General features: G+C 56.8%; 1 protein-coding gene and 2 non-coding genes across 13 annotated transcripts in view; all 3 read right to left on the bottom strand.

Annotated features, from left to right (window-relative positions):
• Positions 1 to 20,659, bottom strand: part of TRPM2 (transient receptor potential cation channel subfamily M member 2) — a 59,944-nt gene that overhangs the window by 1,827 nt on the left and 37,458 nt on the right. For 6 of the 11 annotated variants that reach the window (XM_023630277.2, XM_070252586.1, XM_023630282.2 and 3 more), the window contains exons 18-32: positions 20,386 to 20,504; positions 19,659 to 19,791; positions 19,153 to 19,324; positions 14,666 to 14,849; positions 13,199 to 13,380; positions 12,778 to 12,910; positions 10,751 to 10,838; positions 7,959 to 8,046; positions 7,080 to 7,237; positions 6,238 to 6,314; positions 5,807 to 5,908; positions 4,155 to 4,241; positions 3,609 to 3,714; positions 1,859 to 1,960; positions 150 to 266 (exon numbers count right to left, since the gene is read on the bottom strand). In XM_023630277.2, coding sequence (XP_023486045.1) covers positions 150 to 266; positions 1,859 to 1,960; positions 3,609 to 3,714; positions 4,155 to 4,241; positions 5,807 to 5,908; positions 6,238 to 6,314; positions 7,080 to 7,237; positions 7,959 to 8,046; positions 10,751 to 10,838; positions 12,778 to 12,910; positions 13,199 to 13,380; positions 14,666 to 14,849; positions 19,153 to 19,324; positions 19,659 to 19,791; positions 20,386 to 20,504 — 1,848 coding nt within the window. Of the gene's footprint in view, positions 1 to 149; positions 267 to 1,677; positions 1,961 to 3,608; positions 3,715 to 4,154; positions 4,242 to 5,806; positions 5,909 to 6,237; positions 6,315 to 7,079; positions 7,238 to 7,958; positions 8,047 to 10,750; positions 10,839 to 12,777; positions 12,911 to 13,198; positions 13,381 to 14,665; positions 14,850 to 19,152; positions 19,325 to 19,658; positions 19,792 to 20,385; positions 20,505 to 20,659 lie in introns of those variants that run through there. The other 5 variants (XR_011433023.1, XR_011433024.1, XR_011433025.1 and 2 more) reach the window with 4 other exon arrangements.
• On the bottom strand, positions 1,917 to 1,993 carry LOC111770865 (Z6 small nucleolar RNA). The gene has a single exon (XR_002804301.1). It is a non-coding gene; the product is annotated as a Z6 small nucleolar RNA (small nucleolar RNA).
• LOC111770864 (Z6 small nucleolar RNA) lies at positions 3,602 to 3,655 on the bottom strand. The gene has a single exon (XR_002804300.1). It is a non-coding gene; the product is annotated as a Z6 small nucleolar RNA (small nucleolar RNA).

The following is a 20,659-nucleotide window of genomic DNA, read 5'->3' as shown; positions in this document are numbered from 1 at the left end:
TCCCCCGTTGGTACCCTCCAAGCAGGACTCTGACCCAGGCCCTACTCTCTGGTCCCAGTCAGACTCCTCCCTGCAGGCCCGGGGCCCCTCCAGAGCATGCTCGCCCCAAGTCTCCCCCCTCCTCGGAGCCTGAGACCCGAGCCCCATACAGAGTTCAGCCTCTTCAGCTCCACGTCACTCTGGTCTGGGAAGTGGATGCTGACAGCCACCGTCTCAATCCAGGCGTTGTCCGTGTTCCGAGGGTCGTCCACGTACCCCTTGTACACCTGAGAGACAGCGCAGGGTGAGCCCCGCCGGCTTCCTTCCAGAAGAAGGGTCCTCACGTGTCTCCCCATGCTTCATCCAGCCCAGGGACGCTCTGAGCACAGCTGTCCACTGAGCCCTGGCCTGGGTCTCTCCCTGCCCCGTCCGGCCTGCTCCCCGACACGGCCTTCAGCCTTGACTGACACGTGGCCAGGGACCACAGCCTCACCCATCTCCCCCAGCTCTCTGGCCTGGCATCCAGACCCGCCTCCACTGCTCAGCGGGATTAAAGAGGGGTGGCGATCTCACAAACATCTCGCTAAGTGAAGGAAGCCAGACGCTGAAGGCCGCCTACTGGATGATTCCACTTACGATAGATGTCCAGAAGAGGCAAATCCAGAGACAGAAAGCAGGTTAGAGGTTGCCAGGGGCTGGGGGAGGGGAGGGAGTGACGCTGATGGGTACCAGGTTTCCTCTTGGGGTGACGGGAATGTTCTGGAGCCAGACAGAGGTGGTGGTCGCACAGCACTGTCAATGTACTAAATGCCCCTGAACTGCTCACTTCGAAATGGTTAATTTTCTGTTATGCAGATTTCACCTCAATAAATAGACTAATTCTTTCTACGAAGTAAGGAAAACAGAGATGGCGGTGTCCCCAAGGCATGCACGGGACAAAGCATACAAAACTGCTGGTTCATAGGTCAAAACCATACAGCTCAGCAATTGCCTGTGTCATCCTAAGATGTGACAAAAGTAGGCGTGGTAACAACTTAGATGCCCACCTAGGGCACCATTTAAACAAATCGTGGCACAAAATATTATGTAGTTCATGAAATATGATGCGGTCTTGAAAAAGAGTGAGGTAAGTTTGTAAATATGGACCTAAAAATACGACCATCGAAAATTCAGTGAAAAGCACGTTATGGAGAACTGTGCACCATGTAGCCCGTTTTTATTGAAAAACTGGGCACGTGTGTGAGTATAGACAGAGCTGAAGACGGAGCTGACACGGGGCCTGAAGAAGTGAACTAAATGTCTGGCACTGTCCCCCTGGGCAGCACTGGGGGTGAGTGTGGATGTGGTGTCACTGTCACCACTGCCCTTCTGCATTCTGGGTGTGTTTTGGGAAACACACATTGCTTTTGTAATTTAGAAAAGATTCAATAAAGAAACAGGCCTGACAAATGCACAAGGGACCAGCTGCGCATCTCTCTCCAGGGCGTGGGGAGCAACCCCTCCTGTGTCCTGAGAGGCACAGACGCTGTGGGTCCCCATGTGCCCAGCTGTGCTCAGGGCAAGAAGGAGCGTGGGTGGAAAGGAGGGACTGAACACCAGGACCCCCTTCAACCCGCCACCACCTCTGAAGGCAGCAAAGGTCCTTGCCCTCCCCCTTGACTTAGAGAGGAGAAACCGGGACAGAGAGGGCCGCCAGGTGCCTGAGGCCCAGAGCCACGGCCACGCCCCCTGGTCCCAGCTCCTCCCTCCAGGAGCTTCAGGATGTGGGCTGGGAGCAGGTTCCCTGTGCCCCATCCTGCTCGTCCTGCAGCCCTCGTGACCAGCACACCGTGGGGGCTCAGGACACACAGGTGGGGGCAAAGCAGGCAGGCCACCCTACCTCCACACCCTGAGTCAACAAGCTCTCGAAGGAAGGCCAGAACTCTCTCCGGAGCACCTGCTTCAGCTTCCGGGGCAGCGTCTCTCCTGGTTCCCGGGAGCCCTGAGCAGAGAGGGAGTTGGATGCAAGTGGGCAAGGCCATCCAGGGACCCACCTCCACTGGCCACCTGCCTGGTGCAGGCAGCTGACCAGCCCCCAGGAGGCGCGGGTGGACAAGCGTCTGGCAGCCTGGCTGACTCGGGGCTGGAGTGACATTGCCCAGAGCCCACTGCCAACGTCAGCCCACGACAGAGTGGGGCGTGTCAGGCCAAAGGCGCAGCCATGTGCTGGGCACCAGCGCCTCTCTCAGGCTCCCAGTAAGGTAGCCAGTGCCCTGACCGCCACCGCCCAGGCCACAGCGGCGGGCTGTGTCTTCATTGCTTGTTTGCGTCCCCAGCCCCCATCTCTCACTCTGTGCCTGCACAAGGGGCTCCCGGTCGCTCCTGACACCACCTGCCCCATGGACACAGACCCTGCACTCCCTGTCCCTCACCCATCTAGGGGACCCTGTTTGTCACTGAGTCCCTCACAGTCCACGTCATGTCCATCCCACCTCAGCCCTCGCTCGCTGTGGCAGGGGGACCCGTGCAGGCTCATCAGAGGCCCCTCAGTGTCCGGCTCAGGGCACAGGGACACTGCTCAGAACATGCCCGTCGGCAGGAACCGTGCCAGGGCTGGGGCCAGTGTCCCGCCTGGAGCGACAAAGGGCCCTCGAGGGAGCCTGAATCGTGCAGAAGAACTCTCGGGGAGAGGGGCCGGACCTGGGCTCAGACGGGGCCCCCTCGCTGAGGGCACGGGGTCACAGCTACAAGGGCCAGAGCTGCCCAGAGCCCTGGAATCCTCAGTGGGGCCTGAACACCGGAGGTGACACCACTGCCCCACACCCCACCCACTCCCATTAACATGCCACCCCCAGCAGAGCAGCCCTGGGCCACAGGGTGGATGTCAGAGAAACCTGGCAGCTTCTTGCTGAGTTGGGTAAACGTCAGGGTACCGAGGAACAGGCTCAGAGGAGAGGACCCCGGACAGGGCCATGTCCCAGACACTGTGTGCCAGCCCAGCGCCTGGCTGGTGACACAGCCCTCCTGCCAGAACGAGACTATTCTGACCCCAGAGTAATGATAGGGGCGGGGAGGGCAGACCGATCTGGGAGCAAGACCTGAGCAGCTTAGCCCATGCGGACAGGACAGGCCCAGGGCCTTCTGTACCATGATTCTGTCCATCCTCCCAAGGCCTCTGGGCTGCACTCCGGCATTCAGCCCCACAACCAGCTGCTGCCCCGGAGCTGAGGGGCTGTTTGACCCCTGTCCTGGCCCCTGGACAAGGCCATCCCGTCCTTAGAGCTCAGCTTGGGGCTGCAGGGTGAGGGCAGGGGCGCACCTGAGACGTCTGCGTGGGGAGCCGTGCCTGCCCCCAGCGCTGTGAACTCCGCCAGGAGACCGGCTCAGCCTCCTCAGCGGCCCCAGGGACACAGAGGGGCTGACTTCGTTCCTGCACACTCAAGAGCATTTGAACCTGTTCCACAGCTGCGAAGTGAGGAAGCAGGAGGGAGAATCCCTTCTGATAGGCCGGGTACCAGACGCGGTCATGCAGAACCACGGACAGAGTCCAGCACGGTCCAGGGCAGGGGCCGCAGGGGCTGGTGTTCAGTCAGTGAGTGGAACGGACGAACGGATGAGCGATGGATAGACAGACGGCTGGCGATGCTTACCCCCGGCAGGGCCCAGTGCTCTGAGAGAGGGCGCTTCACGACCAGCACTTCCAGCATTTTCTTTATGCTCTTCCTACAGATGGCTCCATCCTGGTTCCGCCTCCAACTGCAAAAGTGGCCCGGCTCACAGCTCCCAGAGGTGCTGAGGTCAGCCCACCTGCCCCTGCACCAGGGGGAGCCCCCACCCTGTATCCTCTCCTGAGTTCTTGCTCCAGGGAAAGAAAGAGATGGTAACCATTGGAGGTGTCCTCCCCACTCCCAGAACCGCTGGTTGGACCAGAACAGCCCAGCCTTTTTGGAGAATATTTCTTTATCAAAAGCCTTAAAGAAGCACGTGCCCTGGACCCAGCTGGTCCACCTTCATGACTCCAGAAATGCCCTGTGTTTCGGGATGCACCTCATTTATCCAGGCCCCGCCATGAGGCTGGTACCGGGCACCAAGTACGAACTGTCTTCTGGGCTCTCCGGCGCAGGGGGAAGGGTCAGAGAGTGAGTCCCTCACAAGGCGTGTGGGTGACCACGTGTCCTCATCGCTGGCGGACTCACCGGGTGACCACGGGCTGCAGCGTGTGGTTGGGTCCAAAGTAGGTGAGGTCCCCACGCCCCCACAGCCCTGTGCGGCCCATGGGGTTCCTAGGGTGGAGAGGGGTCTGCTCAGTTGGCCGCCCTCTGCTGGGAGACCCAGGACTGGGCAGGGAGGGTGGCTGAGAGGGGACAGCAGGCAGGGGCACTCACACGGGCAGCATGCGGCCCGGCCCGGCCCCGGGCCAGGATTCTCAGGGCCCAGGCCGCCCGCCTCGATGGAAGCAGGGAAGGGGCCACTGCGTGCAGGCCCAGACAGGACCCCTCCGCCAGCCTGCCGAACCCGCCTCGCCCACCCAGGGATGTCCTCGGCCAGTCTTGTCCCTTGGGGACTCCAAAGGGTGAAGCAGGGGCTTCAGGTTACGTTGGGGTCCATTGGAAAGGAAAGGAAAGGAAAGGAAAAGGAAAAGGAAAGGGGCCTTGGGAGCAGGTCAGCCCCTGCAGATGCGCCAGGTGTTAAAGTGGCCGTCGTGTCCCCCAGAGAGTGCATGACACCCCATCGCACTGCACCGCACTGCAGGTGTCTGCATCTGAAGGCCTCAGCACACGTGAGCGCGGGCACCTGGCTGGTCCCCCTGAGACACTGCCCTCTCCCCACAGCTCCACCTGCACCTTCCTAACGCCGCTCTGCCCCGTCCTGTACAACCTCCCGCCACCAGAGCTGAAACCACTCCTGGTACCGTCTCTGTTCTCAGACCCCATCCGTCTCCACACCTCCTTACACAGCCTCTGGATCCAGGCAGAGTAACCCACTCCCTGTTCCAGAACATTCCCCAAGAGGCCCGCCACCTGCCTCTTCCCTCAGGCCCCCTCAGCTCCCGCCTGCACCATGGGGCGCCCCACATCCCAGTAGCGTGCCCTCATTCCTCTAATTCTCACGGCCCCTTCCTAGCCTCGGGACCCTGGTGGTGCCACCTCCCCAGTGACCCTGGGTCAGAGAGGCTCCTTTCCTCTAGAACCCCAGGCTGGGACGTAGGCCGTCACCAAGTGCTTTCTGGGTGTGACACCACCAGTCACCTACATCTTTATGTGGGGTGTCCTCATTTGTACAATGGGGCACCACACACCACCACCCCCTAAAGGTAAACCCAATACCTCACCTGAACAATGGGGCATAATGCCCGTCCTACAGAGGACACACACTGGGACATGCCACCACCCCCTAAACGTAACCCCAATGCATCACCTGTACAATGGGGCTCAGTGCCTGTCCCTACAGAGAACAGAAGCTGGGACATGCCACCACCCCCTAAAGTAACCCCAGTGGCCCTGTAACAGCTCCCCCTGCCGGCAGAGTCCTTTCTGTCACTCCTGCTTCCTTCTCAGGCGTCTATGGAGGTCGGCCAGCAAGGTCACCAGCATTGTACCGCAGAGGAGTGGAAATCATCAAGGAGACTTCAGGGAAGCAGGGCGAGGCGCCCCGGCCAGCTGGGGCAAGTCCCCGCCCTCCCCACTCCCCACCGTGTCCTGCAGGGGACAGTTCCCCGTGGGGGTGCCAGTAAATGCTTTAGGTTGATGTTTCTTTTCTTCCCTATTGTTTTAATCGGAAAAATGCGCAGATTGCCAAGAGAAGAAGGTTGACCCCAGCAGCAAGCCCTGGGCAGGGCGGCACTCACCGAGGGAGCCCGTCCTGCACGGCGTAGGGGCCGTGGGAGCTGCGGCGGTCCACGGGGCCATCCAGGGCGTTGTAGCTGATCCCGGACAGAGGCTCCAGGGTGCTGGGAGAGGACAGGAAGGCGGCCCCCATGAGAGTCGGTGGAGGCAGGGCGGTTCGGTGACTGCAGGCCTCGGCCCAGTCCTGGGACGCGGCTGGCCAGGCCACGGGCAGAGGACAGGAGGGCCCCTCACCAGGCCAGGGGCACCCCCAACCATGCACCTCCCAAGCGTGTCCCGGGCCCCTGGGGAGAACAGGGCCCCGACCAGGCAGGAGGCCCGACCCCCACTTGAGTGGGTTCCCACAGTCACTCTGCAACACCCAGGCCACTCCCTCGCCCTCCCGCCTGGGCCGTGAGGAAGGGCTGGGGAGAGTGGAGAGGTGCGCACTCACCTCCCCACAGGGTCCACCATGTCCTCGTCCTTCCTCTCGGCCGTGTAAAAGGGTGGGTCGTAGATGAGGAACTCTGTCTGCAGAAACGGGGGCGTTCTCCTCAGACTGTTATCCTCGGCCCCTGTCAAAGCTCGGGCCCAGGCACCCAGGAAGACTGAGGGCGGGCGGCTCCTTCTCCTCAAAGCATCACAGCCAAGGACCCCGAGGCGGCCCCCCAGTGCACACCATGGCTCTGAGCTTGGCCAACCTGAGGGACACGCCCCACAGGGGACCCAGCCGAGGGGGCTGGTGACTGGACTGGTGGTCTAGGTACAGAGGTCTAAGCTGGACTCTAGAGGGACAAGGATTCCAACTGGCAGAGACTGGGGAGAAGGCAATGGAAGCAGCAGCCTGGAATGTTCCAGAAAGGCCAGAGAGAAGGCCTGCGAGTGGGCACTCGAATACCATCTCTCTCTCTCCGTTGTTCTCACTCGCCGGGCCCTCAGGAAAGGGGGAAGTGACCGTTCGCCTGGGATGGTGGGATCTAGGACAGTGCGGTGACTAGAGGTACCAGGGCAGATGACAGGCCGTAGGAGCAGCCCTGGAGCTGTGCTGGGCTCTGTGCATGGATCAGAGGCCCATGGGCGCCCTGGACTCAAATCCCAGCTCTACCACCTCTATCTGTATGGACCTGCGTGCCTCAGTTTCCCCATCTGTTCAACATGGCCCTGTGAGGCTACAGTGGATGGGAACTGTGATCTGTGCCTCTGTCCTTAAGTCAGAGGGTTTGGGGCAGAACTGTTCCCCCACAGAACACAGGGAGCCCCTGCCTGATGGGGAGCATGGCTGGGACAGGCACTCACCTCCCAGGGCACCTTCTCGTTGGGCACGGGGAAGCGCATAACCCGGGAACTAGGGTAGAGGAGGTGGCGGGCATTCACGTGGTGGGCGTCACCCGGGTCCTCTGCTTTCTGCCTTCCGTCAAGCTCAGGGTCTTGCCCCTCTGAGGCCTTCTGGGGTGCTGGGAACAGCCACATGGAGCCGTATGCAAAGCCAGGCCCGGGCTCAGGCACCCGGCCCACAGAACAGGGACATCCTCCACGGTTATTTCCCCAAAACTGGGCTGCCTCCACCTCCCCGAGCACAGGTTGAGTGCCAGCCCGAAAGGGGGCACCCTCCCCAGAGCCCCAGCACTGAGGCCCGAGGAGGACAGTGATCTGAGGATGGCAGTGCCCCACAGCCAGCACCTGCCTCCTGTGCAGCTACCAGCAGCTGGATTCCAGGCCCTAGAGAAGCCTGTCCAGGTAAGGAGCGCACACCTGCTCCCCTGGGGCCAGCAACACCTGAGGGATACTCGTGCCTGTTTGTTGGCTGGCCACAAACTTAGGAAAACACACTTTGCCTTCTGTCTCCCGGTTGACATGACTGGGTCATGACATCTCCTAGAGCTGCCCCCCTTTGCAGCATGATGCACAGGTGGTCGGGGGGCTGTGGGCCAGGAGCCCCTTGGAAGGCCCCAACCTAGTCAAGTTGGGGGGCTCAGCCGCGCTTGGCACCTGTGTCGGGAGGAGCAGGCCATGCTCCCCAAGGCGCTGGGCCTGCAGGGCTCAGAAACAGATGCGATCGCAGCCTTCCTCCAGGCCCAGCACTAGCCCCTGCCTGCCGCCTCTCCTCCCACAGACCCCCAGACTCAAAGGAACGCAGGCTGGCAGAGACTGCTGCTGGCTCGGCCACCCACTCACCCAGAGTGGGGAGGCCCTCCTCCAAGCCGAAGCCGCCGTCCCTCAGGGTCTTCACCATCCAGTGCAGTGCTCCGGCCATCTGGGCCACCTGGAAGGCACATCCCAACAAGATTTGGTCAACACCTGCCCCCATGCGGCACGCCCACCCCTCCAGCCCACCTGTTCCCCAGGCAGCTGCCGAAACAGCGAGGGCACCACCGAGAGGACTCGTCCAGTCGGGGCCACCCCTCCAGTGTCCAGGCCAGTCCTGCTTCCCTCAGGGTCACGGCTGCTGACTGCCAGCAGCGCTGGCCAATGAGACACAGTGACCGCTGGGACTGGATGCACCAGAGGCCATCCACCCAACTTGAAGCCCCAGTAAGACATGTCTGAGCCAGAGGAAGAGTGGCACATGACCACCCACGGAGGCTTCCACAGCTCCTGCTCCTCCCAGAGGAAAGAAACTTCCGGAGGCCACACGAGCTCAACTACAGAGGATGGCGGGAACCGTCTGTGACTAACAGGGCCCAGGAGAATGCAGCTCGGCGGCGGCTGCACTCACTTCAGGGGGTGTCAGCAAGGCAAGAGCCCCTCCCGGGGGAAGGCGGCCTGGGCAGACCCCAGTGTGCAGTGGCCCCTTGGCAAGACCTGGCTGATGGTGGATGCCTCACCAACAGAGGGGCCGAGTGGCCTGCCCCCACCCAGCACAGCAAGGCTGGGAAGGGCAGTGCTCCAGTTACAGCTCTGGGTCAGGAACTGTTGGGGGTTCTGCTGTGGGCAGCAAGGGCTCTTGTCAGAAAGCACAGGTCCTGGGGCCGGAAGCCAGAGCAGGCCCACGGCGGGGCACCAGGGGTGGGGACCCGAACTCTGCCCTCCATTGTCCTGGAGGCCTCCGGCCTCCTTGACCATCAGCCCTCGCATCCACCTCCCAACTCCTCACGGTGCTTACTCCACCCCCACTGTTCCACCCTGTGGAAACAAACTGTGGCAATGGATGTTTATGTCTGTGCCCCCTGACTGGGACCCCCAGAACGAGACAACGCCTGTTCACCCTGACATTCCCAAGGCCAGTCTTGGATGAGGCATAGAAGAGGAGCACAGGAAACGTGGAATGAATAGATGGATGGATAACGAACGAATGGATTGATGAATAAATGAAGGGATTGATGAATGAATATATGGATGGATGGATGGATGGATGGATGAATGGATTGATGAATGAACGGATGGATGGATGGATGGATGGATGGATGGATGGATGGATGGATGGATTGATGAATGAATGGATGGATGGATGGATGGATGGATGGATGGATGGATTGATGAATGAACGGATGGATGGATGGATGGATGGATGGATGGATGGATGGATGGATTGATGAATGAATGGATGGATGGATGGATGGATGGATGAATGGATTGATGAATGAACGGATGGATGGATGGATGGATGGATGGATGGATGGATGGATGGATTGATGAATGAATGGATGGATGGATGGATGGATGGATGGATGGATGGATTGATGAATGAACGGATGGATGGATGGATGGATGGATGGATGGATGGATGGATGGATTGATGAATGAATGGATGGATGGATGGATGGATGGATGAATGGATTGATGAATGAACGGATGGATGGATGGATGGATGGATGGATGGATTGATGAATGAACGGATGGATGGATGGATGGATGGATGGATGGATGGATGGATTGATGAATGAATGGATGGATGGATGGATGGATGGATGGATGGATTGATGAATGAACGGATGGATGGATGGATGGATGGATGGATGGATTGATGAATGAACGGATGGATGGATGGATGGATGGATGGATGGATGGATGGATTGATGAATGAATGGATGGATGGATGGATGGATGGATGGATGGATTGATGAATGAACGGATGGATGGATGGATGGATGGATGGATGGATTGATGAATGAACGGATGGATGGATGGATGGATGGATGGATGGATGGATGGATTGATGAATGAACGGATGGATGGATGGATGGATGGATGGATGGATGGATTGATGAATGAACGGATGGATGGATGGATGGATGGATGGATGGATGGATGGATGGATTGATGAATGAATAGTTGGATGGATAATGAACGAATGGATTGATGAATAAACGAAGGGATGGATGGATGAACGAACTAGCACACATTACTCTCCCTTGGCAGCGCTCAGGCACCACCTGGCCTGTGAGGGGATGACTCTCATTCCAGAAGCCATTCAGGAAGCCCGTCTCAGCCTGAGGGCCCGGACCCCAGTGAGTGCGGCCCGGCTGTCAGGGAGCCGTCAGTGGACACTGATCGGGGAGGGGGGGGTGGAGGCTGTGGTCCTTTGCCTTCTAGCCTCCATCCTCTCACCTGGGGCTGCTTTCTGAGGCTGCCCCTCGGCCCAATCATCCACCAGCGTTCAATCGCATCTTTGCTGCCCTCCCTCCCTGGGCAGCCGCAGCCTGAGAAAGCAGCCCCCTCCCAGGTTCCCAGTGCAGAGTCCAGAGGACAGCTCTGAGGAGGCCAGAGGAGGGATGAAAGTTTGCTCCTCAGACTGGCCCAGGGTGTGGACACCCCGCCGTGGAGTGTGGTGGAGCGCAGCCTGGGAAGTGTTCAGTGGAATTTTCTGGAGGATGATGAGGGTGCCTCTTCCAGTTGGGGATGACTCCCCACCTCCTCATCTTTGTTGTTTTCCCAGAGGGCTCATTCTCAAGGCCACCACACTGCAGAGTGACCAGCGGGCCCACTGGATCCATGCCCCAGACGCAAGGCCCTGGCCCAGAACCCACCTGCTCCTCCAAGGAGGCCAGTCTCTGCTCCATGGAGCCCGACCGCTTCACACGCTCCATTTCCAGCAGGTCCACCATGGTGTCCACCCTGAAAGAGCACAGAGCTGAGCCAGCCAGGCCGGGCTCGGGGCCCGGACACTGAGGAGACGTGGTGCCAGTCTGCAGGTGGACAGCCCTATAGACACAGCAGCCCTGGCTCTGTTGGCCTCGATGTCAGGTGTCTTCCCCTTAAATTGAAAGTACCTCTAATATGCATTTCCTATAGAATGAGCACTGCCTGGTGCCCCAAGAAGAAGCTCTCAGCGAGTGACACCCGGGCTCACCGGCGCTCTGACAGCACATCCGTGCACCCGGGGAGAGACGCAGGAGTGCCAGCTGCGCACACACCTGGGCTCCCACCTCGATTCACCCACAGGCTGTAGCCACAGCCCCGAAACCTGAGTCACAAACCACAGAGCCACCTCTGGGCAGCACTGGAGTTTTGGGGGTAGGGAGCAGTGCTGTTTTTGGGAGATGTCTGGTTTTTGTCTTATTTTGCTATAACACAGGAATTTCTCCCAACTTTGGCCTGCTGTGTTTATAGGTAAAACAACCCATAAACCAAACATCCGTCCAAACACTCGTCTGTTTATGCCCAGGGTTCCTGTACTTCCTCTCTCCTACGGCGCCAACTGCCAAGAACACTCTTCTGTTACAAAGTGAGCAACGTTTCAGTGACGGTGAATGCAGAGCTGGGGCCCAGCCCCACTCTGAACAGTTGTGGAGGGAAGACGGAGGGATGCCTTCCCAAGGGCCGGGGAGTTTCCTTCCATTCTCACTACGTGCTGCTTCATCCCACAACAGTCACATTACCACTCCCCACGGTTCCCCAGCCAGCCTCGCAGGCATGCTGTGTGGTTATCCGAAAGAAGGCGGCGGAGCGCATTGGGACCCGCAACTCAGTCACCATGACAAGTGGGGTCGGCTCAGCTCAGCCCCAAGGCTGTGGGGCCAGGGCGCCATGCTGCCTCCCTGGGCCTCGGTTCTTCACCCAACCCATGGAGAGAAGGTGACCAGGCCAGGCGCCACTGTCATCACTAATGTGCAGCAGTGACAATAAGAGCGACACCCACAATAACTGATGGTGATGGGGCACCGGCTGTGACCCCAGCACGGGACGTGCAAAGACTTTACACGCTCACTCCCACTGCTTTCTGGAAATGCCTCCCAGCGACAGATACTAGCATCATCTCCATCGCACAGACAAGCCAAGAGAGGCACAGACAGGCAGGTGTCCATGTCTAAGGAGGGGGCACTTGGCCTGGGCAGAGGGAGCCCAGGCTCTTGGCCACTCCTCTGCAACCCCAGGATGCCCCCTCCACAGCCTACGGGAACCTCTGGGCCAGGGGCAGGAGCTGCATGTCTGGGTGGCCAGTGTCCCCTCCCTCCTCCTGGCCCACAGTGAGACCCACACTGACAACAGGACCATACCCCACATCTATGCTCCAAGGGCCCTGCTGGCCCACACCACGGTGGAGCGGGGCAGGGTGGAGAGAAAGAGCAGAGATCCTTTCCCACCCCCAGCTCACGGCCTGGAAGGAAGCAGGCGGAGAAGTGGAGAGCAGGAAGACGGCGTGAACGCGCCTGAGGTCCCGGCCGGCTGAGCAATGCCCTGCAGAGCTGCAGCAAGGCCGTGTGCCAACCAGCTCCATGCTCACCCTCCCAGGCCTTGAGTCGGCCTCCTGTGGGCCCACCTGCCCCTCCACCAGGGACCCTCTACCCCTGCCTCTCCAGGAAGCCCGGGGTCCGCCTCAGCCCCAGCACAGATGGCTTCATCCTCCTCCCCGCACGGATCCAGCCTTCCCTAGAACCCAGAGGCCGAGGATCAGCTGAGGACACAGGTCCAGTCTGAGGCACAGGGGCTTCCTGCCCCAGGTGACCAGTCGCCGCCTCCCCCACCCCCGCCAAGGTGGGCTCTGCCCTTATGGGGTCATGGAACAGCAGGAGGCGGTGGCGTCTCCCTCAGAGGACTGTCCTGGCTCCCGTACTTATTGCTGATGTCCTGGATCTTCTGCTCCGGCCTCTGCGTCCGCTGGCACTGCTGGTTCTGCAGGTAGTTCTCTTTCAGGTAGATCTCCCAGGCCAGCAGGGCGGCCTCCTCGTTCTTCTCCAGCTTGTTCTCTGTGGAAGGAGCAGACAGAGGGACCTGAGCTCTGCGTGAGGAGGACACGTGAAGCCCTGACCCACTCCAGGGCCCCACTGGGTCGGGGGGTCTGCAGCCTACATGGCAGGAGGAGCCTCACCACGCCCACCCCTGAGTAGGCTGGGGGAGCTCACGGCCTGAGTGGTCCGCATACCTGCCCAGCTCCCAGGATCTCAGAAGGAGCTGCCATGCCTACCCCTCAGTGCCCGTCTGCTCCCCAAGATGGCTGGGAACACGCTCTGGGGACAGCAGAGGGGCTGGCTTACTGAGCTGCTTGTGTCGCTTGGCGGGTATCTTCAGGACCACCCTCCTGATGCAGAGATGCAGGTGGCTGAGGAGGATGAAGGGGGGCGGCGCCGGGGGCCTGCTGTGGTACTCTTCTATCAGGTCGTGGCGCTGGAACTTCCAGATCTGGTCCGTGTGCTCCTGGACCTGCTGGAACGTGTAGCTGGCAGGGAGGCAAGGAACACATGGGTCACCCGAGAACGACAAGACACGGAACACGCCCATGTCATGCCTGGAGTGTCTGGCTGATGCCCATAAAAAGCAAACACACACCGCCCAGGAGGGCAAGTCTAGGTGCAGAAAAAGAAAGCTGATCAGCCAGCCTCGGAATTCTGAGCTTCCTGGGAGCCAAGGGGAGAAGAACAAAGCAACACGTTTCTCAGGAGATGGACAATGTCCTGGCAGTGAACTCCAACAGGAGTTTATCAGTCGAATCTGGCAAACAGGAGGAACGATGTCTTTAACGGGCAGACGCATTTATTCTCTGCACATCTGTCATCTTGCAGATGGACCTCGGCAGAGCCGAATCCGAGGCAAGAGAGCCCCTCTCGAGGGGAGGTCAGCGGTGCATAAATGCAGCCACACTGGTTTCACTTGCTACAGGGACAGAGCCCCTGGCCAGCTGACCCCTCCTGGCCTCTATAGCACAGTGCCAGTGCACATTAAATCAGAAAGTGACAACCTCAGCAACTTAGCTGATAAAAGGGGAAGAGAAACAGTGCCTACTCAGACCAGCAATTCAGGGATTTTCACAAGGGTCCCGGGTCCCACAGGTCATCCTGCATCAGCAGAGCAGCATTTTCAATCAGTGCTGACATGCGCTTGCCCACAATGAGAGCCCTCAGAGCAGCCCCGTCCAGCCCGATTCCCTTCTCTGCAAAGTGGGAGGCCTGCACCAAACCTTTCACCCTCAGAATCTTATTTCCTCTCCACAAACAACCTGTGAAATAGTATTTTCTCGGAAAGGACAGAGGCTGAGTGAAGCTCAATGTGTTTCCCGGGATTTTCCCCAGGCGGGCATCTAAGCTGCCCCTCGCACACCGCTGTGCCCCGAGCCCCCTCCAGGGAGGCTGACTTCCCCGTGCCGTGCCCAGTGACTCTGTAGGCTGGTCCGTGACCATGAACCTGGAGCCCACCCCCTGCAGTCCTGCTGACCCCAGGAAGGAGCCCAGGAGAGGCGAGGAGCAAGACATCAATGTGCCCCTGGCCTGCGGCCTCCACATAGCACGGCCTGGGGGTTGGCACCACCTGCGAGCTGGTCCCCACAGCAGGGCCCTGGACAGATGCACCAGTGACCAGGGAGAGTGGCCATGCACGTTCTAGCTGGGCTGAGCTGGGCGCCTCCGAGGACCAGGGTCCCCAGCTCACGCTCTGGTCACACTGCCCGTGGCAATGGCAGGAAGCTAGCAGGGCCGGGCAGCCTGGGTCAGCCCGCCCACGGCACTCACTTGAACATGGCGATGAGGAGGTTGAGCAGCAGGATGTTGGCGAAGAGCAGATAGAGGCAGAGCAGGATGACGGTCAGCCACTGGGGGAAGGCGGGCGCCTGCCGGGTGGCGTCGCTCTCGGGGCACTTGGGCTTGTAGGGGTCTGTGCCATTGGGGCTGCAGTGGTCCAGGCTGAAGTTCACGCCTGGTTGTGGGGTGGCAGGGACAAGGAAAGCCACACAGCCTCATGAGAGTCCCTCCGGCGATGAGGAGCCCCACAGGCCTGGATGCCTGCACATCTGGGTGACCTCAGCTGTCAGCTCAGCCCTAGAGGAAGCCCAGAGGGGGGCGTCTATCTGCCTCCAGCCTCCTCTGCGGGCAGGGAGCGTGGCGCCAAGGGGAGCTCCAGGAGCACCCAGGCTGGCAGGCACCCCTGCCCAGGACCCAGCCACTCCTTCAGGGCCAGCCGCGGGAGGGGCTGGGGCTACCACTATCACTAAGACCCAGGTCCCAACCCGGGAGCCCAACGTGGTAGGAAGGAATTCAAAAAGAGAACAAGTAACAATCGCAAGAGAAGGGAGACATGAGAAAGGAGAAATGCAGCAGGGGGAATACGCCGACACGAGAAACAGGCGACCACACACTGAGACGCAGTCCCGCATTTGTGGAAAAGGAAGGGTTATGGACTGCGGTGAAACAGATTCACATTCAGCCCACGCATAAAGACCTCTAAGGAAACACACTAAGCAGTTAACAGTAGTTAACTTGGTGACGTGGGATTATGGGTAACATTTTTCTCCATTCTTACCTTGAATTTTAAGATTTTGCAACAGCAAGTGTGCAGTATTTTGTAATCAAATATATATACACTTTTTTTTTTTTGTAGAATAGGATTTGCCCTGAGCTAACATCTGTTGCCAATCTTCCACTTTTTTTCTCCCAAAGCCCCAGGGCACAGTTTTACATCCTAGTTGTAAGTCCTTCTAGTTCTCTGTGAGCCACCACAGCACGGCAGCTGACAGATGGGTGGTGTTTCCACGACTAGGAAACAGACCCAGGCTGCCAAGGCCGAGAGCGGGGAACTTCAACCACTAGGCCATCAGGCTGGCTCAAATACATGTTTTTTAAGTGTTACTAATTTTCTAGGATAGAAACTCACTGATAGCTATAAATACCTATATTAAAAAGAAGAGCTGAAATCAATAACATAACCCTCTACTTTCGTGAACTAAAAAGAGAAAAGCAAACTAAACCCAAAGCAAGCAGAAGGAAGGAAATAATAAAGATTAGAATGCAAATAAATGAAATAGAGAATACAAAAACAATAAAGAAAAGCAACAAAACCAAAATCTGGTTCATGGAAAAGATCAACAAAATTACAATCCTTTAGCTAGTCTGGTCAGAAAAAAAAGAAAAGAAAAGGCTCAAATTACAAAATCATAAGTGAAAGAGAGGACATTACTTCCAACCTTACAAAAATAAAAAGAACCATAAGGAAACAATACAAAAATTGTATGCTAACAAATTTAAAAACTTAGAAATATGGACACATTCCCAGAAAGACTCGAACCGCCCAAAGTGACTGAGGAAGAAACAGAAAATATATACGGACCCGTAACAAGCAAAGAGATTGAATTGGTAATTTTAAAACTTCACACAAAGGAAAAGTTCAGGCCCAGATGGCTTCCCTGGTGAATTCTACCAAATGTTTAAAGAAAAATTAAAAGCAATCTTTCACAAACTCTTCCAAAATTTAAAAGAGGAGGAAATACTTTCTAACTCATTCCATGAGGCCAGTGTCACCCTGATACCAAAACCAGACAAAGACATTACAAGAAAACTACAGACCAGTACCTGGTGACTACAGATGCAAAAACCTCAACAAAATGCTAGCCAACTGCATCCAGCAACACAAAAAAAGAATTATACACCATGACCAAGAGAGCTACATCCCGCCCGAAAATCAATTCAACTAAGACACCATATTAATAGCATAAGAACAAAAACCATATGAACGTTTCAGTACATGTCAGGAAAGGCATTTGACAAAATCTAACACCCTTTCATAATGAAAACACCCAAGAAACCAGAAGAGAAGGGAACTTCTTCAACCAAATAAAGGACATTTACCAAAAACCCACAGCTAACACCATTCTTAATGGTGAAAGACTGAAAGCTTTCCCCCTAAGAACAGAAACAAGATAAAGATGTTTGTTCTTGACACTTCTATTCAACATTTTACCCGAGGGTCTAGCCAGGATAATCAGGCAAGAAAACGAAAGGAAAGGCTCCCAGATTGAAAGGAGTAGGTGAAAGGACCTCTATTTGAGACGACATGATCTCATACATAGCAAAGCCCAAAGAATCCACTAAAAACTCTTAGAACTAAGAAGGCAGTTCAGCAAGGTTTCAGGAGACAAGATCACTATACAAAATGTAGGGTATTTTATATACCAGCAATAAACAATCCAAAAATGAAATTAATAAAACACTTATATTTACAGTAGCATGAAAAATAATAAAATATTTAGGGATAGATTTAATGAAAGTGGTGCAATTATACATTGAAAACTACAAAATATTGGTGAAAGAAATTAAAGATCTAAATAAGTGGAAAGACATCTCCTGTTCACAGTCAAAATCCAAGATGCCTTCTTTAGAGAAACGGATAAGCTGATCAAAAATTCACGTAGACCCAAAAAAACTCAGAGGTCAAAACAATCTTGAAAAAGAACAAAGTTGAAGGACTCACACTGCACTTCCTGATTTCAAAACTTACTGCAAAGCTATGCTAACCAAGAGAGGATGGCGCTGGCACAAGGACAGGTGTATCGCTCAGTCGGATAGAACTGAGAGCTGAGAAATAAACCCTCTCTTTTCGTGGTCGAATGATTCTGACAAGGGTGCCAAGACAATTCAACCGGGAAAGTATAGTCTTTTCAACAAATGGGGCTGGAACAACTGGATATTTGCATGCAAAAGAATGACCCTTACCTCATACTACATACAAAAATTAATTTAAATGGCTCCAAGGCCAAAAGTAAGAGCTAAGCTATAAAATTTTTAGAATAACAACGTTGGCATAAATCTTGATGACCTCGGGTTAGGCGACACGTTCTTACTATGACACCAAAAGCACAACTGATAAGCTGAACATCGTGAAAATTAAAAACTTTTGTCCTTCAAAGGACAATAAAGAAAGTGAAAAGACAACCCACGGAATGGCAGAATATACTTGCAAATCATATATCTGATAAGGGACTGGTATTCAAATGTAAAGAACTCTTACAACTCAATAATAAAAAGACAACCCACTTGAAAAGCGGGCAAAGGATAGGAATAGACATTTCTCCAAAGAAGACATATGAATGGCTCTGTGAGCTCATGAAAAGATGCTCAACATCATTAGCCATCAGGGAAACGCAAATCCAAACCACAATGAGATACTGCTTCTCATGCACGAGGATGGCTAGAATCAAAAAGGACAGACAACAACAAGCATTGTTGAGAACGTGGAGAAACTGGAACCCTCATACGCTGCCGGCGGGATCTAAAACGGTGCAGCTCCTGTGGAAAACAGTTTGGCAGTTTCTCAAAAAGTTAAGATAGAATTGCAATATGACCCAGAAGTTCCACTGCTGGGTACACATCCAAGAGAAATGAAAACACATGTCCACACGAAAACTTATCAATTACTGCTCAGAGCAACGGGATCCAGAGTAGAGTGGAAACAACTCAAATGTCCACCAACGGATGAAGGGGTAGACGTATGTGGTCCATCCAGGCAGTGGAATATTATTCAGCCACAAAAAGGAATTAAAGATGATACAGACAGCAACGTGGGTGAAACTTGAAAATATGCTAAGTAAAGGAAGCAAGACACAAAAGACTACATATTACAATATCCAATTTACATGAAATGCCCAGAAAAGGCAAATTCTACAGTGACGGGAAGCAGATCAGAGGTTACCTACGGCTGACGGGAGTGGGGAGCGGGGAGCAACTGCTAACGAGTGTGCGGTGTCTTTTTGGGGGTGATACAACTGTTCTAAAATTAGAGTCTGTATATAGACATAAAACCATTGAAGCGCACACTTTATAGGGGTGAGCTTTATGGTATATGAATTACAGCTCAAGGAAGCTGCTAAAAAGGAAAACGCGGGATACACAGGTGTTCTCTCCACCCAGAGGAGGAGGAACTCCCTTCTGACTGGTGTGGAGGGCGGGCGGGCACAGGGTGCGTTTAATGTTGGGGCGGGGCTGCCAGCTGATGCGCCCGCCCCCCGGGCCACGCCCTCCGCCCACCTGGGGCCTCAGCCGGCTGCAAGGTACAGCTCCGCCTCCCCCCCACCCGGGCTGACGCCATTCCTCCCCCCTGGGCAGCGCATGCGCGTGTTCTCTCTGCCCCGGGGACTCTGCGCTCTTGCCCCTGCAGTGGGCAGCGCCCGGCCCGCCCTCCCCAGTCCTTCCGTGAGCGTCAGGAGCGCTGCCGGGAGGGGGCCTCCTACCGTCGATGTAGGCCGGGATCTCCCCGAAGATGGTGAGGTACGACTGGTAGACGACCCCCCGGAAGATCCAGTCCACCCGGCTCTCGTTGTGGATGAGGATGGCCTGCTTGGCCACCCCGAAGGACACTACCCACACCGCCAACAGGAAGAGGAAAAAGAAGACGTCCTTCATCTGCAGAGACAGGGCGGCACCGCTGCAGCCGCACACGCCCCCCGGCGCTCTCCCCGCCCACAGCCCCAGGCCGCCCCCAAACCCCAGGGAACCCTGCGAGGTGTAGGACGGAACCCAAGGAGCGGAATGATAAACACTTTAACAGGGATCAAGAATGAGCTGTGGAGATCAAGGAAGGCTGCCTGGAAGAGGTGACATACAGCAAAGACCAGAGACGGGCATGCCAGGGGGTGGAAGCCCGATGGGCAAAGCAGAGACATGGAAACTAGGGATGTGCTTAAACCCTGGGTCGCCTCACTTGCAGCTGGCATAGGGGGCCCCCTCATCCCCTTACCATCCTCTTCATGATGATGATCTTGGGCCCCAGCGTCTTACTGATGGTAAAAATGTGCATCAGCCGGAGGCAGAACATGATGAAATCCAGGGAGAGGATGACGCGCCCGGAGTACAGCGATGCTGGTATGAGCCTGGCCAGGGGCAGAAGCAGGGACCCCCTCAGCTCCCTGCTCGCAGAGCATGTCCCTGGCCACCCGCCCACCTGCCCTAGCCCACGTGAGGCCCCTGGAGGCAAAGGGCTCTGGTGGTCCCTGGACCCCGAAGTGTTGAAAACTGGGTGTGAGCTCAGGGAGCAGAGCCTCCAGGGAGGCGTTCTCCAGAAAGGTCTGGAAGCCCAGCCTCAGGCAGGGCAGCCAGGCCTGACGGGCATCCTGGCAACCAGGAGGCTGGGCCGGGTCCCTCTCACTTTGTGGAGAAAGGGGACCATGGCCCAGTAGACACAGGTGGCCTCGTGGGCAGTGGAGAGGCCCAGGGCCACAGAAGGAGGGACGCCCCGTGCAGGTGGGCACCCCCTGAGGTGACAACGAGCTCTCACATCTCCTCCAACATTCCCCGGGGTTCGCAGGGTCGCCCACTCGACAGACGACAAATGCATTCACGGGAGCTCAGCCCGCCAGGTGGCACCGGCTGCGACCCCAGTCCCGAGCCCAGCCCTGGGGGTGCTGCTGCCCCGGACACGAGGGGTGCCACCAGGGGAGAGGGTGGGCGTCTTCGTGGCCACCCACCTGCAGGTCAGTCCTGCTATGAAGAGCAAGATGGCAGCGATGTCCAGTTTATTCCAGAAGTCACTGAAGTACACGAAGACCGTCTTCCTCAGCCCGCACCCGGCGGGGTCGTAGAAGAGCTGCGAGGGGGCGGGTAGGGAGGCTGTGCTGTCGTCACCAGCAGCGAGAACACTCGCTCCTTCCCGGGGGAGGGGGGGGGGCTCCCACGGCCCCTGCGTCAGGAAGAGCAGGCGAGGCCGCCCCCCACCCCAGTCCTGCTGGATGGGCCAAGGTG

The sequence above is a fragment of the Equus caballus genome, chromosome 26 (assembly GCF_041296265.1).
Source record: "Equus caballus isolate H_3958 breed thoroughbred chromosome 26, TB-T2T, whole genome shotgun sequence".
Classification (NCBI taxonomy): Eukaryota; Metazoa; Chordata; class Mammalia; order Perissodactyla; family Equidae; genus Equus; species Equus caballus.
The sequence above is the reverse complement of the archived record's forward strand: the minus strand, read 5'-3'. Positions and strand labels throughout refer to the sequence as shown.